Source organism: Sarcophilus harrisii, chromosome 3 (assembly GCF_902635505.1).
Source record: "Sarcophilus harrisii chromosome 3, mSarHar1.11, whole genome shotgun sequence".
Taxonomy (NCBI): Eukaryota; Metazoa; Chordata; class Mammalia; order Dasyuromorphia; family Dasyuridae; genus Sarcophilus; species Sarcophilus harrisii.
This window is the reverse complement of record NC_045428.1, coordinates 169,858,271-169,883,029: the sequence shown is the minus strand read 5'-3', so window position 1 is coordinate 169,883,029 and position 24,759 is coordinate 169,858,271. Positions and strand designations below refer to the sequence as shown.

Sequence of the window (24,759 nt, the reverse complement as noted above, 5' to 3'; positions counted from 1 at the left end):
TTCCTTTTGGCCTGTTTGTTCTTTTACAAAATTACTAATATACAAACATGTTTTATGTGATTGCACATATATAACCGATATCAAATTACTTACTGTCTTAGGGAGGGGGTAGATGATTATAAGAAGGAGAAAATTTGGAACTCAAAAAGTTTTTTAAATTGAATGTTAAATCTACTGGTCATCCTGCCATCTGGGGGAGGGGGTGGGGGGTAAGAGGTGAAAAATTGGAACAAGAGGTTTGGCAATTGTTAATGCTGTAAAGTTACCATACATATAACCTGTAAATAAAAGGCTATTAAAAATTTTTTTTTAAATTGCATGTTAAAATATTTCCTTACCTGTGGAATTAGATACTTACTTCTTACCAATACTTTCTGTATTTGTGTAGACATCTCTGAAAATATATTTTTATTGTAGTCTCCTTTACCTCCTGTCAATTTCTGGGCCTCACAACTGATGTTCACCTTCCTTCATTATAAGTAATGTATATAGTACTTTCTCTCCCTCCATTACTTTCCAATTTAAAGTTTTCTTTATTAAATTCATAATATTCCAAATACTTAATTTATTATGTATAGTATTTTTCCCAATTACATGTCAAGATAATTTTTAGCATTCATTTTTATGAGTTTGAGTTACAAATTTTTCTCCCTCCTCTTTCTCCTCCCCTCTTCCTAAAATGATAGACTATTTTATGTAGCTTATACATGTGGAATATATATCCTTATTAGTCACAGTTGTGAAAGAAGAAGTAGATCAAAAGGAGAAAAAACATTGAAAAAGAATATAGTAAGTGAAAAAAGTATGTTTTGATCTGCATTCAGAATCCATCAGTTTTTTAGTTGTATGTGAATAGCATCTTCCTTTGTGAGACTTTTGTACTTGTCTTGGATCACTGTGTTGTTTAGAAGAGCTAAGTCACTCAATAGTTAATCATCACACAAAGTTGCTGATGCTATGGATAATATTCTGGTTCTTCTCATTTCACTTTGCATCAGTTTATATAAGTCTTTCCAAGTTTTTCTGAAATTTACATGCTAATCATTTCTTATTGTACAATAATATTCCATTATTTTCATATTTCACAACTTGCACAGTCATCTCCCAATTAATAACCATCCCCTCAATAGGGCTGCTATAAATATTTTTGCACATCTAGATTCTTTTTCCTTTTTTATGATCTCTTTGGGGTATAGACCTAGGAGTGCTATTAATCTACAGTTTGGTTGCCCTTTGGACATAGTTCCAAATTGCTCTCCAGAATGGTTGAATCGGTTCACATTTTCACCAACAATGTGTTAGTGTCCCAATTTTCTATACCTTCTCAAACATTTATGATTTTCCTTTTTTATGATATTAGATAATCTGATAGGTATAAGGTGATACCTAAGAGTTGTTTTCCTTTGTATTTCTTTAATCAAAAGAAATTTAGTGTACTTCTTCACATGTCCATAGGGATGGCTTTGATTTCTTCATCTGAAAACTACCTGTTTGTATCCTTTGACCATTTATCAATCAAAGAATAGCCTGTGTTGTTAAAATTCAGTACTCCATATATTTGAGAAATGAGGCTTTTATCAGAGATATTTGCTGTAAAGATTGTTTCCCAACTTTCTGCTTTCCTTTTAACCTTTATGCAAAAGCTTTTTTTTTAATTATAGGTTTTTATTGACAGAACAAATGCATGGGTAATTTTTTACAACACTGTCCCTTGCACTCACTTCTGTTCCACCTTTTCCCTTCCCTCCTTCCACCCCCTCCCCTAGATGGCAGGCAGTCTCATGCATGTTAAACATGTTAAAGTATATCCTAGAAACAATATATATGTGCAGATTCATATAGTTCTCTTGTTGCACAAGAAGAATTGGATTCAGAAGGTAAAAATAACCTGGGAAGAAAAACAAAAGTGCAAGTAGCCCACATTTATTTCCCAGTATTCCTTCTCTGAGTAGCTGATTCTGTCCATCATTGATCAATTGGAACTCAATTAGATCTTCCCTTTGTCAAAGATATCTACTTCCATCAGAATACATCCTCATATAGTATTGTTGTTGAAGTGTGTAATGATCTCCTGCTCCTATTCATTTCACTCAGCATCAGTTCATGTAAGTCTCTCTCTGCATCCTGCTGGTCATTTCTTACAGAACAATATTCCATAACATTCATATACCACAATTTGTCCAACCATTCTCCAATTGATGGGCATCTACTCAGTTTCCAGTTTCTAGCCACTACAAAAAGGGCTGCCCCAAACATTTTTGCACATGCAGGTCCCTTTCCCTTCTTAAAATCTCTTTGGGTTATAAGCCCAGTAGTAGCACTGCTGGATCAAAGGGTATGCACAGTTTGATAACTTTTTGAGCATAGTTCCAAATTGCTCTCCAGAATGGTTGGATTCATTCACAACAACAATGCATCAGTGTCCCAGTTTTCCCGCATCCCCTCCAACATTCATCATTATCTTTTCCTGTCATCTTAGCCAATCTGATAGGTGTATAGTGGTATCTCAGAGTTGTCTTAATTTATGCAAAATCTTTTTAATTTAATATAATTAAAATAGTGAATAGAGCACCACCCTGAAGTCAGGAAGACCTGAGTTAAAATCTGATCTCAGACACTTAACACTTCCTAGCTGTGGGACCCTAGGAAAGTCTCTTAACCCTAATTGCCTCAGCAAAAAATATAATTAAAATGGTCTATTTTACATTTCATCATGTTCTTTATCTCTTGTTTGGTCATGAACCTGTAACTCACTTAACTTCTCCTTTTAAAATTTGGATCCATATCACTTGGTGCATATATATTTAGTATTGATATTACTTCTTTGTCTATAGTACTTTTTAGCAGGATGATTTTCCCATTTATCTCTTTTATTAAGATCTATTTTTGTTTTTGCTTAGTCTAAGATTAGGCTTGCCATTCTACTTCAGTCTTTTACCTTTATTCTGTGTTTAGTCTGTCCTTCAAGTGAGTTTCTTGGAAACAACATATTATAGAATTATGGCTTTTGATCCACTCTGCTTTCTCTTCCATTTTATGGGAGAGTTAATCCCATTCCCATTCACAGTTATGATTACTGTGTATTTCCCTCCTATTTTCTTCCTATTTGTTCTCTCTCTCCTTTCATCCTTACTCTCCTCATCATTATTTTGCTTCTGTCTACCACCTTCCTGATCTTCCCTTCCTTCTGTCAGTTCCCCCATCTTTTATTTAAACTCCTCCCCTCCTATTTCCCTGTTTGGTAAGATAGGTTTTTATTCAACTGGATGTATATATTATCCTCTTTTTGAACCAATACTGATGAGAGTAAGGATTAAGCAATGCTTGTCACCCACCTTACCATCTTGCCCTCTGTTGTAATAAGTTTTTTGTACTTATTCATATGAAATAATTTATATCATTCTACCTATCCCCTCCTTCTGCATCCAGCATAGTCCTCTTTCTCATCCTTTAATTATTTTATTGTCATTTCTTCAAATTCACTTTAGCTCCATACCCTTTAAGTATATTCCTTCTAATTATACTATTAATGTTAAAAATTTTAAGAATTACAAGTATCATCTTCTCATGTAGGATTATAAACAATTCAGCTTCATTGAATCCCTTATATATTTTTTTCCCTTTTTTTCCTTTTTAGGCTTTTTAGACTTCTCTTGGGTCTTCATATTGGAGATCAAATTTGTGGTTTAGTTCTGGTCTTTTTATGAAATCCTTCTATTTCATTGAATGACCATTTTTCCCTTGATGGATTGTGCTTAATTTTGCCAGGTAAGTGATTCTTGGTTATAGCCCTAGCTCCTCTGCTTTCTGTTCCATGATCTCCAATCCTTTAATGCTGAAGCACGAGGTTGACCACCTGATGGCAGCCTGTTACCTGAGACTACACTGAGGCACAGTGGTTCTCAGAGCTGGACTCTGCCCATTATTCTAGCTATATGGAGATTCTGATGTTAGTGTTTGCCTGCTCCATTGCACTGGGGCTCAAGATTTCCCAATGATTTACCCACCTCCAATCAGTTTAATCAATTAGATTTAATTGCTGTTTGATGGATCACCAACTGTTTTGAAGAGAATATAAACTGTAAGTCTAGGCCACCCTAATTGTCTTTGGTCTGAGAAACACAGCCAAATGGACATCTTTTTATTAATAACTCAAAAGAGATAAGGCAGAAAAATAGACTTGATTCAGACAGTAAGGGATTTAATGCTAGGCTGAGGGGTATATACTTTATTAAATGGCCTACAAGAAGATATCATTTTATCATTAATTTTATTTGGTAAAAGAACAATGTAAAATAATCTGGAAACAGTATATGTACATGTAGAATGATTTCTGTGTTTGTTACCATTATTAAATACGTCAAATGAAACAAACAAAAAAGAAGTACAAATAACTAAGTGTTTCACTCCAACTTTTCTATTGGCTGTTTTTAATGAGATCATTGCCAAATGTACCACTCACTTCCTGGTACTGATCTGTAGCTTTATAGTTGTAGATGCAAATACAAATGGTGTGGAATGTTGAGCTAAATGACTTCCTGATCTAAAGTTCTACAGCTTTATGACTTACTTTGTCATTGTACTACTAGGTATGATGAAATCTCCACTCAGATTGTTTAGTTATGCTGATTAGCTTGCCGTTCAGGGGGACCTAAGGTGAAAGGGGTGATAAATATGAAGAGAATCAGGCTGGATGTCCCTCTGAAATGTAAATTCTGTGTAGTCCTGGATAGGTGCAATTTAAATAATTTAATCAGACTTTGTGTGTGTGTGTGTGTGTGTGTGTGTGTGTGTGTGCTTGGGGGGAGGAAATAGCTCTAGGAGTTCAGATGCTATCTGAAGGGGGACAAAGGAAACAAAAAGACTTGAAGATTCTCCTTCCTTCTGCTTTCTTCATTAAGGAAAAGAGAACATTTCTGGATAACTTATTCTGAAGAAAAATTGTGTAACCAAATTGATTGGGGATCATTCTAGAAACAAAAAACATAAATCATTGTATGTGTATGGAGGAGAAAAGGAAATGAGAAACAAAGATGAATTTCTGGCATGTTAAAGAGCAACTATTAAGATATAGTTATATATTCTTCCTTCCTTGTTTTACTCCTTTCTCTTCCAATACCAACTTATTTCCCCATAAAGTTTAGAGCTAAGATTCTGGGGGAATGCAGGAGTAATGGAGAAGGAACCACTAAAGTAATATTATTTTGTTCCAAGGAAAGGAGGAAAGCCTGCATCTTTTACAAAAGTGTTGCTAATTGAAGAAAGGAAATCAAGAGGTGAGTTGATAAAAATAAGAAAGTAAGTGAGAACATAAGTTGGTCTAATCCTGAAGCTTGATAGTGGAAATCAAGTAGAAAATGGCTTTAAATGGCAATGCAAATAAAAAGGAACAAGAAGGAAGAATGTGGTATAAATATATCTACCAAGCCAGATATAATTATGGTTGTTGCTGTTGTTATTCAGTTGGTTTTTAGTCACATCCAACTCTACATGACCTCAGGTTTTTCTTGGCACACATACTAGAGTGTCAGAAATAGGATTTGAAGGTCTTCATAAGAAACTAAGGTGATTTGCCATTTCCTTCTCCAGCTCATTTTACAGATAAGGAAACTGAGGCAAACAAGATTTAAGTGACTTGTCCAGGGTCACATAGCTAGTGTCTGAGACCAGTTTTTAACTCAGGAATCAGTCTTCCTAACTCTAGGGCCAGCACTCTATGCATTTATGGAGCCACCTACAATGTATGAAAACAAAGAGCAGTAGAAATCCTCAAGAAAAATCATAGGAAATCATTTCACAAAAATAATTGACATTAAGGTTCATTCCATTCCCAAGCTATCCTCTGCTAAATAGAAGGAACAACCAATATCATTACAGCAGCAATAGTCTCTAAATGATTTTTTTAAAATTACAATGATATCCTTACTACACCTTTGTCTTGGCTTAAGAAAATAAAAGTGAGAATTATGACTATAACTTGTCTACCCTAATGTTTCCCTGACTCTCACAAAAATCTATCAGTTACAAATTTCTGAAATCTTTACATTCTGAGGGAGCAATTAGGTGGCCCAGTGGATAGACTGCCAAACCTGGAGTAAAGAAGACTCATCTTCTGAGTTCAAATTTGACTTCAGATACTTACTGACTGTGTGATCTTGAGCAAGTCATTTTACCCTCTTTGCCTCAATTTCCTCATCTTTAAATGAGCTAGAGAAGGAAATGACAAACTACTCCAATGTATTTTCCAAGAAAATACCAAATAAAGTCACAATCAGACACAACTGAAATGACTACAACTTTATGGAGACCTTCAAGTTCCATTCTGACATATTGGTTGTGGTACCCTGGGAAAGCACTTCATCACTTAGTGTGTTAGGCAATTCTCTAATAGTGTGAGTGATAGGGAAGGTGTCACATTGCATTGGTACGTGGTTTTCTCACCAAAGAGTTCCTTGTAGTAGTGAAATCACAAGTCTATCCCCTCTATGAAGACTTTACTTACTATACCCATAATTCCTTGAGCAATTTAAAAGGGAGGAAATGCTTCCACAATTCACTTCACTGAGTTAAGGAAAACATTGCTGCTGCCAGATGTCATGTCTTATTTTTTTTTCCTGGCTTAATACTCTTTATGTAGGAGAAAGACAGAGACAGACAGAAACAGAGAGAGACAGAGAGACACAGAGAGAGAGAAACAGAGAGAGAGAGAGAGAGAGAGAGAGAGAGAGAGAGATTGTCCTATCTGAAATGTTCTCTAGATCTTACCAGAGTCAGAGAAAACGAGAATTAGAATTACTTCAGAGACTGAAACTCTTATTAATAAAAAAATCACATTATTTTAGGTTTAGGCTAGAAGCAAACTTACAGACCATTTAATCCAATTAATTTTACAGAGGAGAGAAAATTGAAATTCGGAAATGTTAAATTGCTCAGGGTCACATAGTAAGTGTCTGAGATAAGATTTGAACCCAATTCTTGACTTGTCCACTTCTTCCTTAAATCATATAATGAAAAAAATCATAGAAAATCACCTTTGTCAGAGTATTTTCCCCAGTTTCTGTAAGGATCATATACTTATTAAGAAAGCAGAGGACTATTAATCGTATTTGCTTGATTTTAGAGGAAGCTAACACCTTTGGTCTTGTTCACTTAAGAAGCAAATTTTCCAATAGGTATTAGTCTGGTACTGTCACTTGACAAGTGAAAAACAAGGCCAGGGTTTAAAACTTTTAGCCTTGAGTCCATCAAGAAAAACAAATGGTTTTTTGGCTTTCTTTCATCTTCAACTTCCTTCCCTTCCCTTCCAACTTCCCAATGCCAAAACTACTTAGGTAGCAAAACAAGCAAAGATTTGCATAATTCCAGTCTGAGAATTCACATAAATCTAAGTGAATTCTGAATTCATTTTGTACATTTTTCTTTCCTAATTCTCTGCCTTGCTGTCCCAGGAGAAGGAAAAAAACAAAACAAAACAAAAAACAATGGAGGTAGACTGGAATTTGATTCATCGAGAGGAAGTTTCCCAAGTGAGAGGAGTTGTTCTGCTGAAGAGCACCTGTGACTATTGGAATAAAATCTGGGACTTCCAAGCCAAACCTGATGATCTATTAATTTCTTCCTATCCTAAAGCAGGTATGTCTCTGAGATTGGGAAAGTAAGAAATAGGAAACAGAAAATTTGTCAGTTTTTCTCAGGCTCATATCCTTTAGCCTAAAGGAGAAAAAAAAAAAAAAAGGAACCATTCTAAAATAAAACAGGACTTGAGAAGACCTAAGCTAGTGACACAACTTTGAAAGGAAGAGAAATCATAATTATTTACTTACATCAATTATTCTTCCCTGATTAATTATAACTCTCCTTATAATGGTTGTTCCCGAGTTTCTAGAACTTCCCTTCTCAATGTCCCCAAACCAACCCCACCTTCTTGTGTGTCAGAATATGACCTCAGTTATTTTACGAGGAAAATTAGGCCATTCCCTCTATTCCACAACGCAATATTCCTCTAAAGTTTGCCCATCTTCTTTGTGACAATGTCTAAGAAGGAAGTGGCCTTTTCTTCTTCCTTAGATGAACTTGTGCCCTTGATCCCATTCCCTCTGATCTTTTTTGGAAGCGTGACTCATTCATTTCTTTTCTTCAATATTTCCTTATTTGCAAGCTTCTTTCCTGCAGCTTAGCAACATACTTAGGTCTCCTACATCCTTAAAACTTCACTATCTCCTTCAAATACTATGCTTTATCTCTTTCCCCTTTTACTGCTCCTCTCCAGAAAAAAAATCATCTATACTTGCTGACTGTTTCCTTATCACCTGTTTAAGTCCTTTCAATTTGTTGTTGTTGTTGCTTTACCACAATACTCTGTTCTTCAGGGATATCAATTAACCCCTAAAATACCAAATCCAGTGGTCATTTTTCAATCCATAATTTCCCTGACTTCTATGCAGCTTTTCACACTGTTGACCACCATACTCCCAATACTCTCTTCCCTTTGTTTCTATGACTTGCTCTCCCCTGATTTCTCTCTTTACCCCTTTGATTACTGTTTTTTTAAAAGCTTTTAAATTTATTTTTAAACTTAAGTGCAAAACAAGAAAAGGAAAAAATTACATGTACGCAGCAGATAATGAGAAAATTCAATATAAAGCAATAAAGGTTCATGTCAAGAAAACCTATACAATAAATACTACACATTGTTTTTTTTAAAGTTTAAAAAAACTTTATTATTTTTTTTAATTCAGTGAGACTTTTAAAAATAATTTAATTGTGATGGCATTACATAAATAAATTGGTTAGGAAAATTGTCATATTTGTTATATTGGCTTTACTACCCATAAAACAATAAATATTACTTCCAATATTTAGATCTAACTTAATTGTATAAAAAGTGTTTTATATTTATATTCATACAGTTACTGTGTCTGTTTTGGCAGGTATACTCAGATATTTTATTCTATTTCAAATGGTCTAAAGCAATATTGAATAATGCTGATGCATACTACAGCTTTCCTATTTTTCTCTTTTGATTATCTATTTTAGCTTTAACTTTGTCTGAAATCATGATTACTATCTCTTCTTTTGTATATATTTGAATTTTATTCCTGACCTTTATTTTATATTTATGTGCATATCTCATTTTTATAGAATTCCAAAATGAAATGAAAGCCACATATTGTTGAATTCAAATTTTTAATTTACCAGTCTACTGAGTTTCTTTTGCTAAAATCTTAGAAGCCCCCTAATTAGCCTTGCTTATTGAATTTAATTGAAAAAATAACACAAATTACTAATTACTTCATAAGAAGTTTATTTAGTACCCTTGTTGATCAGAGAATATACATTTAAAAAATTTCAAAATAGTAACTGACATGTATCTAATGTCTTCTCATTTTCAAAGTGCCTTCTATGTGTTACCTCATTTGGACCAAAAAAATTCTTTTTTTAATAGTGAAATTGAGGTTTTTACTTTATTTTTTAAATAATAGGTTTTTATTTTCAAAATATATACAAAGATAGTTTTCAACATTCACCCTACAAAACTTTGTTTTCTAAATTTTTTCTCCCTCTCTTTCCCCCATCCCTCCCTGAGACAGCAAGTAACCCAATATATGTTAAACATGTGCAATTCTTCTATCCGTATTTCCACAATTATCATGCTGCACTAGAAAAATCAGATCAAAAAGAAAAAAGAAAACAAAAAAGGTGAAAATACTATGTTGTGATCCACATTCAGTCCCCACAGTCCTGTCTCTAGGTGCATATGGCTCTCTCTATTGCAAGTCTATTGGAATTGGTTTGGATCACCTCATTGCTGAAAAAAGCCATGTCCACCAGAATTGATCATTGCATAATCTTCTTGTTGCTATGTACAATATTCTCTTGGTTCTACTCACTTCCTTTAGTAACAGTTCATGTAAGTTTCTCCAGGCCTTTCTGAAATCATTCTGCAGGTCATTTCTTATATAAAAATAATATTCCAGTACATTCATATGCCATAATTTATTTAACCTTATCTAACTGATGGTCAAATACTCAATTTCCAGTTCCTTGCTACTACACAAAGGGTTACTACAAACATTTTTGCACATGTAGGTCCTTTTTTTAATTATCTCTTTGGGATACAGACCCAATAAAGACACTGCTGGTTCAAAAGAGTATGCAGTTTGATAATTCTTTGGGCATAATTCCATATTGCTCTCTAGAATGGTTGGATCAGTTCACAACTCTACCAACAAAGTAAGTGTCCCAGTTTTCCCACATCTCCTTCAACATTTGTCCGTATCTTTTCCTCCCATCTTAGCCAATCTGAGTGGTGTTTAGTGGTACCTTAAGAGTTGTCTTAATTTGCATTCCTCTGATCAATAGTAATTTAGAGCATTTTTTTCATAAGACTAGAAATGATTTTAATTTCATCTGAAAATTGTCTGTTTATATGTTTTGACCGTTTATCAATTGAACGATGGCTTGTATTTTTATAAATTTCAGTCAATTCTCTATATATTTTGGAAATGAGACATTTATCAGAACCATTGGATGTAAAAAATTTCCCCCAGTTTTCTTTTTTCCTTCTAATCTTGTTTACATTGGTTTTGTTTGTACAAAAGTTTTTTAACTTAATATAATTTCATAATGTACTCTAGTTCTTCATTGGTGACAAATTCCTTCCTGCTCCATCAATCTGAGAGGCAGACTATCCTTTGTTGTTCTAATTTGCTTATACTATCACTTTTTATGTCTAAATCATGAACCTATTTCAACCTTATCTTGGTATAGGGTGTTAGGTATTAATCAATACCTAGTTTCTGCCATACTATTTTCTAATTTTCCCAGCAATTTTTGTCAAATTGTGAGTTCCTATCCCAGAAGCTGGGATGTTTGGGTTCATTAAACATTAGATTATTATACATTGACTATTGTGTCTTGTGCACCTAATCTATTACACTGATCAACCACTCCATTTCTTAGCCAATACCAAAGAGTTTTGATGATCACTGCTTTATAATATAGTTTTATGTCCACTTCAGTTAGCCCACCTTCATTTTCATTTTTTCATTAATTCCCTAGAAATTCTTGACCTTTTGTTCTTCCAGATGAACTTTTTTATTATTTTTTCAAGCTCTGTAAAGTATTTCTTGGCAGTTTGATTGGTATGGCACTGAATAAGTAGATTAATTTAGGTAGAATTGTTATTTTTATTATATTAGCTCAGTCTACCCATGAGTACTTGATATTCTTCCAATTGTTTAGATCTGACTTTATTTGTGTGAAAAGTGTTGTGTAATTGTGTTCATATAGATCTTGACTTTGTCTTGGCAGATAAACTCCCAAATATTTTATCTTATCTACAGTTATTTTAAATGGAATTTCTCTTTATATCTCTTGCTGTTAGACTTTGTTGGTAACATATAGAAATGATTATGATTTATGTGAATTTATTTTGTATCCTGAAACTTTGCTAAAGTTAATTATTTCTAGTAATTTTTAATTGATTCTAAATATACTATCATATCATCTGCAAAGAGTGATATTTTTGTTTTCTCATTATTAACTCTAATTCCTTTTTTTATTTTATTAAAGCTTTTTATTTACAAGACATGTGCATGGGTAATTTTTCAACATTGACCCTTACAAAACCTTCTGTTCCAAATATTCCTCTCCTTCCCCCCACACCCACTCCTAGATGGCAGGTAGTCAAATACATGTTAAATATGTTAAAATATATGTTAAATCCAATATATGTATACATATTTATACAGTTATCTTGCTCACAAGAAAAATCGGATCACAAAAGAAAAAAAAAAACTAAGAAAACAAAATGTACTCAAACAGCAACAGAAAGAATGAAAATGCTATTTGTAGTCCATACTAATTTCCCACATTCCTCTTTCTGGGTGTAGATAACTCTCTTCATCACCAAACAATTGGAACTGGTTTGAATAATCTCATTGTTGAAGAGAGCCACATCCATCAGAATGGATCATCATATAATCTTCTTGTTGCCGTGTATAATGATCTCCTGGTTCTGCTCATTTCACTTAGCATCAGTTCATGAAAATCTCTCCAGGCCTCTCTGTATTCATCCTGCTGGTCGTTTCTTACAGAACAATAATATTCCATAACATTCATATACCACAATTTGCCCAACCATTCTCCAACTGATGGGCATCCACTCAGTATCCAGTTTCTTGCCACTAAAAATAGGGCTGCCATAAACATTTTTGCACATGTGGGTTCCTTTCTCTCCTTTAAGATCTTTTTGGGATATAAGCCCAGTAGAAACACTGTTGGGTCAAAGAGTATGCACAGATTAATAACTTTTTGAGCATAGTTTCAAATTGCTCTCTAGAATGGTTGGATCCATTCACAGTTCCACCAACAATGCATCAGTGTCCCAGTTTTCCCCGCATCCCTTCCAACATTCGTTATTATCTTTTCCTGTCATCTTAGCCAATCTGAGAGGTGTGTAGTGGTATCTCAGAGTAGTCTTAATTTGCATTTCTCTGATCAGTAGAGATCTGGAGCACCTTTTCATATGATTAGAAATAGTTTCAATTTCTTCATCTGAAAATTGTCTATTCATATCTTTTGACCATTTATCAATTGAAGAATGCCTTGATTTCTTATAAATTTGAGTCAATTCTCTATATATTTTAGAAATGAGGCCTTTATCAAAACCTTTGAATATAAACAGATTTTATTGCTTCTCTTCTAATCGTCTGTATTAGTTTTATTTGTACAAAGACTTTTTAACAATATAATCAAAATTACCTATTTTGAGATCTATAATGATATCTAGTTCTTTGGTCACAAATTCTTCACATTTGGTCACAAATCTTCTTCTTTGGTCACAAATTCTTTCCTCCTCCACAGGTTTGAGAGGTAAACTATCCTATATTCTTCTAATTTGTTTATAATATCATTCTTTGTGCCTAGATCATGAACCCATTTCAACCTTATTTTGGGTGTTAGGTATGGATCAATGCCTAGTTTTTTTCCATCCTAGTTTCCAATTTTCCCAGAAGTTTTTGTCAAACAGTGAATTCTTATCCCAAATATATATATTATTCTTTTAAATGAACAAAGAGAAAAAAATGTACTTTTCTCCCTTTAAAAAAAAAAGTGTGTCCACCATATACTATGAGTGATGGAAGACTATGTACACCAGACATGCCAAATGTGTTGTGCATGGGCAACATAGCTGCCTCAATATTTTCGACTAGAGATTCAAACCAGATAAAAGTGGAATTGGAAGGGGTAGCTAAATGGTGTGGTGGATAGAGCACCAGTCCTAGAGTCAGAAGGAAAAACTAAGTTTAAATCTGGCTTCAGATATTTAACTAGCTTACTAGCTATGTGATCTTTGGCAAGTCAATTCCAATAGCCTCATAAAAAAATTCAATTGGGAAAAAGTCAACAAAACAAATAATAAATCAATATGTGGCTACAGGGATTCTTATTGGTTTAGTCAAGTTGTTTCTGAGTTTGATACCACTGGTGTACTGTCAAGGCTTAATTCATTACATTTTTTGGAACTGCTTTTCCTTTTCCCTTTCTTTTCTGTTCTTTCACAGGCTACTTCTGTGTACTCTACCCCCAGCAAGAAGTAGTAAACATCTCTATAATTCCTTTAAAACCACAGATTAAGTCCTGGTAAGGGTATCATGGAATTAAGGGGTTTAGGAAGTTTTGGGTTTCTTGCAGGTGTCAAAGGAACCTAACAGGTAGTTCCACTGGCAAAGGACCAATAAATGGGCTAAGTTCTTTGCTTGGGTTCTTTTCTCATGGAATATAGGATTTTTAATAATGCCAGAGAAATTCTTCCACATTCATTTGGAAAATGACTAAGAAGGAGAAATGAAAAATTAAGTGCTTCTTGGCATTCCCTTTCCAAAGATTGAGTAGAGCAAATACATTTTTTTCAGTTCTAGAACTTTTCAAAGTGCTTTTCTCATATTAATTTTGTAAGGAAGGTAGTGCAAATATTGTCATTTCCATTAATGACATGATGAGAAAACTAAATACAAAGAAAAGTAATTTGCCTAAGGTCATGCATATAAAGCAGCAAAATAGAGATTTGAATACAGAGGTCCTGATTCAGAGTTAAGGATTCTTTCCATAATACCAAACTGCAAATGGGATACTATGTGCAGATATAAATTTCCACTTGAGATAAAGTTACTACGAAAAATCTTCCTTGAAATTCACAACATTCTTCAACTAAGTAAAGGATAATTTAAACCAGTGAGCTGTGTTAATTTAAGTCCTACATATTATAGAACATTGACAGAGTCATACCAGTCTAACATATCAGATTTCCAGAAATTAAAATAATAAATAAATTAATTAATTAAAACTGACACTGTTGTAAAAGTCTCCCTTATACATATCTTTTTCAAGAAATAAAAAAAAAATTAAGAGAATGGACATATACTATTTTTCCCCTCTTTAGTATTTTGACTGATGATTTCATCAGCTCCCATAGTATTAATAACTGCTTTATGCTGCTGATTCTCAGTTCTACCCATATTGTGCAAATCTCTCTCCTAACCTTTGTACTTACATGTTCAACTGCCTATTAAATATTTCAAACTGTATTTTTATAGGCATCTTAAACTCAGTATGTCAAAAACTGAATTCATTATCATTCTTCCCAAATCTCCCCCCTTTCAAAGTTCCCTGTTTCTGTCTAGAATAACAAACTTCCAGTTATTCTTTATTATAGATTTTACTCAAGATGATATAATCCAAGATGGTGACTAATTTGAAGTGTCCTGCATTGTGCGTTAAAGGTTCAAATCTCAGCTCAATTACCTGTGTGACCTTGGGAAAGTTGCTTTACCTTAAGAAATCTCACTTTCTTTTAGTCTTTCAAATGGAAAGTTAGTTCTCTAACATCCCTTTTAGCTCTAAATTTATGATCCTATGACTTCCTTGTGGGGGAAAAAAAAAATCTGAGGAATGTCATCAAGGTATTTGCCTTATGAGTATCTAAGTTGCAAATAAAATTATTTGGCACCATAAAACATTGAAAACATTCTCTAAACATCATTTGCAAATAAGTTTGGAGATTAAGATCCAAGAAAGAAGGAAGATGTTTGCTTTGTGAAACAGTTTTGGCAATGAAAAGAGCTTTTCACAGATACTAAGAAAAACAGGATTTTCTTCAGAGTTCTTCCTTCAATGTTAGATTACATCTCTGAAGTGTGATAAAATGCAATGATAATTCAAGGTTCCACATTTTGGACACCCACTAGACAACTTGAGAGAAGACCCACAAGAAAAATAAGGTGGTTTCACCATTTTCTACTAAAAATTCCCAAAGACTCAAATCCATATAATCATCATACAAATTTCCTTAGCTTACTTCACTAAATACTAATACAAATTCAGATAACTGCCCCTTTCCCCCATTTCTGAACCAGTGTCATTAACCCCTTCTGTGACTTCTTTTAACCAAATGTTACCCATTTGAATATTCAATGAGAAAGGAAGGAACCCCAAAAAGTGAGATTTGTCCCATGCTTATCAAAACATTCATTTAAGTATAGTTCTTTTGCAGGGGAAGAAAGGAATAGCAAAGAGTGATCTTTGAAGGTGGTCTAAGCTTTGTGTTACCAGTCTTCTATAACCTTATATAGTAATGTAATTTTTTTTTCCTGGAACTAATGAAAAGGTTCCTGTCAACTGATGAGCAAATTTTTTAAACTGAGATCAAGTAATGTAGTATGTAGGATAAAATAGTAACAAACATTCTTTCTAATAATGTCTTGAAGGACCCAGGAGAAGAAAGAATCATCCTGAGTTGGAATCTAGTCTCATATCTACTAACTAAATGACCCAAGGCAAATCTTACTTACCGCAGTTCCTCATCTATAAAATGAGCTGCAAAAGAAAATAGCAAACCACTCCAATATCCTTGCCAAAAACAAAACAAAAAAAAAAAAAACAAACAAACAAAAAAAAACAAATGGAGAAGAGTCAGACATGACAAAAAACTGAACAAAAAAGTTATATAAATAGCCTAAATGTAAAATTCTGTACTTGGAGAAGGAAAAAAAAAACCTTTATATAAACAGGAAGGAGAAGTTATGTCTTGACAAAAATTCCTCTGGAAAAAAAAAAGATCTGAGAGTTTTACAGCACAGCAAGCTCTATATATCAATAGTATAGCTTGATAATTATAACATCCTCAGCTGCAGTACTAAAAAGATTATTGTCCAGAAGAAAGGAGTGAAATATTTTATTTCCCCTTATCCTTCCCATTTGACCCAACTCATTTTAGGACTCATTCTTTACCCTGTTTTTTTTCTCTCATTTATTCATCTGTGATATATCTATAATCAGCTTATTTCTCATTAACTTATTCTTTGCTTTGAAGTCCAATTGTGACATTCAATTTTTAAACAGAATGGTCATCTTTTTTTGTCTTCCTATAATGATTACATACAGAGTAATTATTTAATCTTTTTTGTCATCATGTCTTATTCTGATTTCTTAGCCTTATTCAGATCATTCTTTCAGGAAATGGCAAATAATGGCTTAAGAGCCAAATCTAGCCTGCTGCCTTTTGTTGTTAGCCCACAAGCTAAGATTAAAATGTAAGAAAACAAAAACCAAAAACATTGGCAGCTAACAAACTATACAAAAATTTAAAAAAACAGACCAGATCTGGTCCTTGGGTCATATTCAGTTTGTCAATTCTCAACAACTGGACTAAGTAAAGCTAAACATACATACATACACAATGTGTTTCATCATTTGATATTTTTGCTTATTTCATATCCTCCTTCAATTTGTTCAGTGCATTCATTTTCCTTTTTATTAGATTCTGAGGAAACTCTAGAGTTTTTTCAAGTTATTCTCTTAGCATAATTTGACTATATTTTGCTTCTCTTAATTCCATAATGTTTTCCATTGTGTTGACACTGCTTTTGTTTGTTCATTTTTCCTTCCCCCCCAAAAAAAAATAATATTTTTTGTTGTTAATGATGTTTTAGAAGAACATAATGAGGTAACAGCATGGAATTAGTGAATAGAGAGACTACTTTGAAGTCAGGAAAACCTGGATTCAGATCTTGCCTCTTAAATCATACTGATGTGATTTGAATGCTCTCAGTTCCTGATCATCAAGAAATTAGTGGCTATTAATAAGAGAGCTAGTACAATTGGCTCCAGGTTTAAAAGTGAAAGAATTCACTCATTCCCAACTTATTAGTTGCAAAATGAAAGTTTATTGTTGGATAGAAATCAGTTTGCTAAGGGGCTGACTTCTATAGTGGCAAAGATCTTCTGGGAAATGGAGTTTTGGGGCTGAGAATGCTCAGTGGGCAGGGTCCTAGCAAAGTTCATGGGCCATCTGCAAAGACCTTAGTTGAGAGAAGCTGTTATATTGGGTATCTGGATGGGGGGTGAGAGGTGGGGGTAGGACAGCCTGAGCTGATCAAATCAGGATTCCTCAATTGAATGAGAATTTAGAATTTCTATGGGAGTTGATTTGCCCCTAAATAGTACTGCTTCTCTTATCCTGAAAGGTTTGGGCTCTGTCTCTGTCTCCTTGGAGCCTGGGAGATCCTGATCTCTGAGATCAGAAAAGGGGACACAATCTCAGAGTGATAATCTTAAAGGGAACAGTTCCCCTCCCCCTTCAATACTAGTTGTGTGACCATGCATGACTCACTTAATATTCATTTAACTTCATCATTTCTCAAACAACTCTTGAAGACCATAAATTACAGAAAAGTTACCATCTATTTTGGTACTAGGTGTCACAGAGGATAGAATGCCAGAATGGAATCAAGAAGACTTATCTTCATGAATTCTAATTCAATCTCAGACACTTTCTAGCTGTGTGACTTTGGGAAAATTACTTAACCTAGCTTGCTTTGGTTCCCTATCTTTAACATGAGCTGGAGAAGGAAATGGCAACCCACTTTAATATCACTGCCAAAAAAACCAAATAGCAATAACCAAAAAAAGGATCCCAAAGAGTTGGACATGACTGAAATGACTGAAAAACAATACCTATCTGAATTAGCAAAGGGAATATTCATCCTCAAAGTTCTTTATAGCAACAAAATTATTACTGTAGACAAAAGAAAAATAAGGAGCTATGTTCTCTTCTAGCTTGTAAGTCCTCCTTTTTTTTATGGCCCTAAATCTGATTTCTCACAGAAAGGACACATTCAGCTTAGAGTGACTGGTTGCTATGAGGAGATTTATGATATGTGGATGGTGTATTTATAGCTTCACAAAAAAAAATGTTTCAAGAAAAGAACTAGGGATGATACAACTGTGACTATGGGGCTATTAATGGGGCACAGATCACAATTAACTTGCTAGACTGCACCTCACATTCCAAAGGCAAAATACATCCCCTCTCAGCTACTGCTAGAGGCCTCATAAGGTCTCAACCTAGAGCATCAGGGTTTCTGCACTGACCTCTTGGATTTTTGAAGTTCCAATAGATGTTCAAGTTTCTATATTATATCTTAACACTCACAGTCACTTCTGATTTCCACATTGTAGTTTTCCAATCACTGGAGTTTTCTAGGAGGAAACTGCTACTCTTACTGCCTCTGAATATAAAACATATTTCTGAATATTTTCTAGTGAAATGCTACTGATTTATTTGCATAAGCACAAGAGTAATGAGCTCCCTTTCCTATTTTCTATAGGTTCTGATTGACTTTTTGCATAATTCTGGAGTTCTGAGGTAGACAAATTCATTGTAGTTACTCAAGGGATTTCTTGAACACTATGCGATCTAAGACTATTTTTAGTTGTTACTTTTTTTTTTTTTTTTTTTTTTTGGCTGGAGTAAGAGTATGGGTATTGGGCAAGCTTACTGCCTTTGTCAGGCAAGCTTAAAATAAGCAAAAATTTCTGTTGACCAGAAATATTCAATTACTGAATTTTATCTCTAGTCCTAGTCCCTCTTCTGAACACCACTCTGAATTCACCAACTGCTTAATGATATTAGGATCTGGATGTCACAAAACAACCCAATGCAAATGTTCAAAATAGAACTCATCCCAAAAATTCAATCCTCTTCCAAATATTCTCAAGATCATCTCCATTTTCTGGCATCTTGGGTTCATTTCAACTTTGTTATCATCCTTGATCCCTTCCTATCATTCACCCTACAAATCCTATAGTTTCTACCTCCTTATCTATCAAACAACCACAATCTTAGTTCAGTCTTTCATCATCCCTCACTTGAGTCACTGCAATAATCTTCATAATCAATCTCCCTGACTCAAGTCTTTCTCTGATCCAATTCAATCACATCACTGTCAAATGACTTTCCTTAAAACATAGGCCTATCTTAATTATGTCACCCTCCCCTTCTCAATAAATTCTAATAGTTCTCTCTTATCTCCATCATCAAATATCTCTTTGACATTTTCTGTCATCACCATTGCCTACAAACACAAATAGATTTCATTTTTCCATGCTTTTAAATATTATAAAAAAAAGCAGTTCCTGTATCTTAATGCATTATTTATTTGGTTTGTTGTTTTGTTTGTTCTGTTTTTCTACCAGGAACAACATGGCTACAAGAGATTGTAGATATGATACAGAACAATGGAGATGTTGAAAAAACAAGAAGAGCTCCAATTAATATACGAAATCCTTTCCTTGAAAGGGTAAACCTATCTTATGTTGGTAAGTCAAATAGAAACAATTTAAGAACACAACCTACAATTTACCCATAAACTCAATAACTATTATTACTTCACTTTAATCACAGACTACTAATATTCTCACAACTTAAATCCTATCATCTCAGAATTACACCACTTCCAAAATCTGGAAATTTAATATTCCACTGTCCATCTAAACATCTTAAAAATCCTAATATCTAAATTCTAATATCTTGCCTTCACTATAATCCATAAATCATAATGGGTCCATGACCCATCTCACTTCTCCCATCTCACTCTGGCTTTATTTGCCTCCACATCTAGCCTTATATAATTTACTGGCTATTACACTAGAATCATAGATTCTAGTTCATGATTCAAGTTCCAAGAAACTTTAGACCAACCATCTGTTTCTAAGTCCAATTCTCTAGTTTTACAAATAAAGCCCAAATGGTTAAATACCAAAGGGCACATAGACAGCAAGTACTAAAGCCAAGATTTGAAACAGATTATCTGACTTCAAATATTGTCCTGAATATTGTACCATGTCCTTGCACCCCCAAAAATCCTATGTTCCCAACCCCTAGACACTCATCCTTCAATCACCCCTACCCTCTGATTCTTTTGGTCTTACTCCAGATCTTCTGGAGAAATTCACAAAATGGAACTCATTTTACCCGCTTCAAACATTTAGTACATAAACTCAACAAGGTCCTTCCATAGTTCTATGATCTCCTCTAAAATATGTTTATGGACTCTTTATCTCATTTCCATCAGCAATTACAACAAATCTTTTCTTCTCTTGTCTTACTACTACCCCAACCACACTATCAGCCTCACATTTACATTAAATGTAGCATTCCACTGAGAAGACAGATTTTGGGGGAAACCCCAACCCTATGCTTCCCTACCCATTCTTCATAACTATTCTAATGCAGTGGTATCAAAATCAAATAGCTGTGCAGGTCACTAATCACTGTGAAAAGTACCCAGCTGTTTATAGAATGACTTAGTTGTAAAATGCAATATTATATCTGTTTTGTTGTATATTTATTTTGTTGCAACAGTGGTAACGCAGCGGGAGCAGGGTGTTTGATACCTCTGCTCTGCACGATCACTCATTTTCTCTTCTCTCCTTCTGGTCATAGAAGAACTATCCCATTCTCCAAGTAAAACATCCCTCTATTTGTGCTCTTGATTCTATCTATTCTATCAGCTCTTTTTTCTCCAGTTTCTCACTCCTGTTCTCCCTGTTCTTTCTCTCTGAAGAATATTTGAACCTTTGCCATCTTCCTATAATGAGGACCTAGTAGCTTTAGTTTTGGGGGGGAAATCATCTTATGTTGACCTTTCTACTATATCCAGCTAGCGTTCCAGATTTCTCTTCCCCTTCCCTGATAAATTTTTTATAATAAATGTTCTTTTTAATTGTGAGTCTAACATTCACTAACAAATACAAACTTAAATACGCAAAGAAAAAGTTTATATAAGTAGCTGTGAACTTATTTGTTTTCTTTAAAAAATACATATGTAATAGAGCAAAGTAGTAATAAAACTGTTTTATATCCCCTTCTACACTTTTTTGTTTTATTCTATGCATTTTAAATATTTCATTCTTTTTGTGTATATATATATGTCAGTAATCTACTACCATGAATCTCCTCTGATGAAAGTATTGTCTATAATCATTGCCCTCACAAGCTTATAACACATTCTTAATTCTTCTGCCATTAGGTTTCCATTTCTACTACTCTACAGAAACTTCCCTCTTTGAGGTAAAAAATAAACTTCTAAAAGCCAGATCCAGTGGTCTTTTTTAAATATCTTTCTTTTTTTTTTTTAATCTTTACAGCTTTTGATCCTGTTAGCAATATCTTCCCCCTAAATAGAGCAGCTAAGTGGCACAGAGTATAGAGTCAGATTCATCTTCCTGAATTCAAAACTCCGACACTACCTATGTAGTAACCCTGGACAGGTCACTTAATCCTGTTTGCCCAGATTCCTCATCTATTAAATGAGCTATAAAAGGAAATGACAAACCATTCCAGTATTTCTTCCTAGAAAACCCCAAATGGGGTCACAATGAGTTTTGACTCAACAATAACAACAAAATTTAGGAGCTAGCATTTCTTCTACTTCTACAAGAGCTTTTCTGCCTCTTCCACTGTCTTCTCATATCCCTTAACATAACTGTTTCGCCAAGAATCTATCTTGAATTTTCTTTACTACTATCTTTTCTCTCCATTCATAGCTTCAATTATCATGACTATGTATGACTCTCAAACCTAAATCCTCAAATCTGAGCTATCTTCTGATCTCCAGAGCCCCCACTTCCAGCACTATATAAGACAACATGAATCAAATATCCCACCAGCACCTCAAATTCAACATATTCAAGACCTATCTTATTGGCTAAATGGACTCCTACTTCTCAAATCATTACTTCTATCTGCATCACAGTTCACTTGGTATTCAATGTTCTAAATTTAGGGTTATCTTTGACTCTTCTGGATCACTTTCGAGTCCTTTAAAATTTCAGATCTCTTCTAAAAGAATCTTTTCACTATTGCTCTTAAAGCTGGTGCCTTCATTTTTATTATCTCTAGTTTATTCATTATATATCTTGTTCATACATATTTGTTTGTGTTGCATGTTTGAATCTCTCCTCATTAGATTATCTCCTTGAGAAGAAGAACTAGGGGGTTTGTTTATTTGTTTTGTTTTTTATACCTTAGCTTAGTACAATGCCCGGCACACTGTAGGCATTTAAGTTGGTTTGCTGACTTAACTTGTTGACTATCATTTTTTTATCATCATTACTATTAATTAATTTAAAATAATTCAATATTATTACCAATTACCAAATCCTGTAATTTCCATCTCTGTAAGATCCTTCATATCTAATTCCTTTCTAATTGCCATAGCCCTACAGTTTATTGTTGTTTGTTACTCATTTGTATCCAACTCTTCAGGACCTTAGGATTATACTGGCCATTGAGGTCTCTTGGCAAAAATACTTGCTATTTCCTTCTTCAGTGGATTAAGGAAGACAGAGGTTAAATGGCTTGCCCAGGATCACACACCTATTAAGTTGTCTGAGGCCAAATTTGAACTCAAGTCTTCCTGACTCCAGGCCCAGTGCTCTATCCACTGAACTGACCTACAACAGACCTTCATTATTGCCTACCTGAGTTATTGCTAGAATCTTCTTACAGGTTTTCCCCCCTTTTACTCTCCACCACAAAAATTAATCAATAGAAAATTACTATTCTGAGAAGACAGAAAAAGGGGTCAATAACACAGGAAAGGTTAAAAATCTCTATTTTAGAGAGTTGTCTAGAGCAATGAGAGTTGTCACATGCAAAAAAAGATGATTACACATGAAACTGCAAAACAGCTATGTACAACTTGCTATTCCTTCCAAATCCATAAGAAAATTATTGTGTAAACTTTTTCCCTTCCCCCTCCCACATTATCATATCTTGAAAGTAAAGGAGTCTGAAGAATAAGACTGACTTTCTGTTTGCTTGTCTAAAACATATAAACAACTTTCTTTAGGGTTTCTATAAATAACTATAAACAGGAAAGTAATGAGGAAATGAAAATAAACTATCTTGCAGGGCCAGACAGGGCTAATGAAATGCCTTCACCAAGAATCCTAAAAACCCATCTTCCTGTGCAACTACTGCCTCCATCCTTTTGGGAAGAAAACTGTAAGGTAAGTGGCAACATAATGAGAAGAAAGAAGTGGAAACCAGAGGAGCATTGCAGATGGAACTATATGTTATCCATCAGAAAACCTGATCAAATTACATGTCTACTCTATCACAGAGTAGGTAAGGCCAGAGGGCTGCTACCCCAGGAAAGTAGTCCATTATGATTCTGCTATCTGAAGAGATATCCTGTGTAGAGGTATAACCAGAGTGGGGGATTTAGGACATTACCCCAGTATGGATTAATTTAGAGAGTACAAAATTGGTATTCCAGACTTGATGGGATTTGCTAACAGTCCCAACAGAAAGATAGATGTGGGAGGGGGTACAAAGGTAGATTAGCGTCAGTTGAACAGGTTTATTATGACCTCCTTCCCAGCCCCAATAAAAAAAAAAATACAAGATAGGAGGAAATATTCTCCTATCTTGACAATCCATGACTATCAATCCCTCATCTAAATATAATTCTCTCCCTTCTACTATTATCTCACACAGTACACACATAACCTCATTACCTGTGATCACTTAACCACTTAAAACCTACCTTGTTTTCAGGGAATCTCACATTTTTTACACCTTGTCTGGGACTAAGCCTACTCTACCATAAGATCCAAGAGGATGAGATAAATGCGCTAATCACTCTTGCCTAAGAACAAAAAAAAGTGGTAGTAGAGGGGGAAAGCATATGGGGGGAAAGGTCCCAGATCCTCAATTCTATACTGGCTATCAAACTTAGCTAATTAGCACCTAGTTAACAATAGAAGCTCAAATAGCAAGCCATCATCCTATATCAGTTCTTCCTTTTGGGAAAAATCTGTGTTCATTACTTGAGCTTCATCTCTTCCCACTCTCTCCTCAGATTTGCAATTTGACTTCCAACTCACCACTTGGCTGAAATTGCTTTCTCCAAGCCTATCAACAATCTTTTAATTGCTGAACCCAATAGCATTTCAGCAACTTGTCATTTTAGATATTCTCTCCTCTCTTTGCTTTCCTAACTCAGATTTCTCCTAGTTCATCTGTTAGCCATATGACCACTGCTTTTCAATCTCCTTTGCTCAATCATCAACTTTGTCCTGCTTCCTTAATCGTAAAACTCTGTTCAGGGCCATCTTCTATTCTCTCTCTACTCTCTCTTGATAGGGTCAAACAGTTCCCATTGCTTCAATTGTAATATCTATGTAAATAACTGTGTGACCCTGGGCAAGTCACTTAACTCCAATTGCCGGGGGAAGAGGGGTGGGGGCAAGGAGAGATAAAGCTGGAAATATAGGATGATACTAGCTCCAAAAGACTGATCTCTTCAATCCACTTTACTGCATCCCAACGGCTCTGTATCCTACCACCTTCAGATAAAGGTACCTCTCTTGCTGCTACCAGTGGTAGAAATTGCCTAAGAAACTAGA

General features: G+C 34.4%; 1 protein-coding gene across 2 annotated transcripts in view; it reads left to right on the top strand.

The window, feature by feature from the left end:
• The first annotated feature begins 4,602 nt into the window (after positions 1-4,602).
• The window catches only part of LOC100933728 (sulfotransferase 1C4), a 36,527-nt gene continuing 16,370 nt past the window's right edge, over positions 4,603-24,759 (top strand). Inside the window, exons 1-5 of one of the 2 annotated variants that reach the window (XM_031958782.1) lie at positions 4,603-4,708; positions 5,220-5,276; positions 7,449-7,632; positions 19,540-19,662; positions 23,261-23,358. In XM_031958782.1, the coding sequence (XP_031814642.1) occupies positions 7,482-7,632; positions 19,540-19,662; positions 23,261-23,358 (372 nt within the window). In that variant the 5' untranslated portion in view covers positions 4,603-4,708; positions 5,220-5,276; positions 7,449-7,481. Of the gene's footprint in view, positions 4,709-5,214; positions 5,277-7,448; positions 7,633-19,539; positions 19,663-23,260; positions 23,359-24,759 lie in introns of both variants that reach the window. The other variant, XM_003765695.3, reaches the window with a different exon arrangement.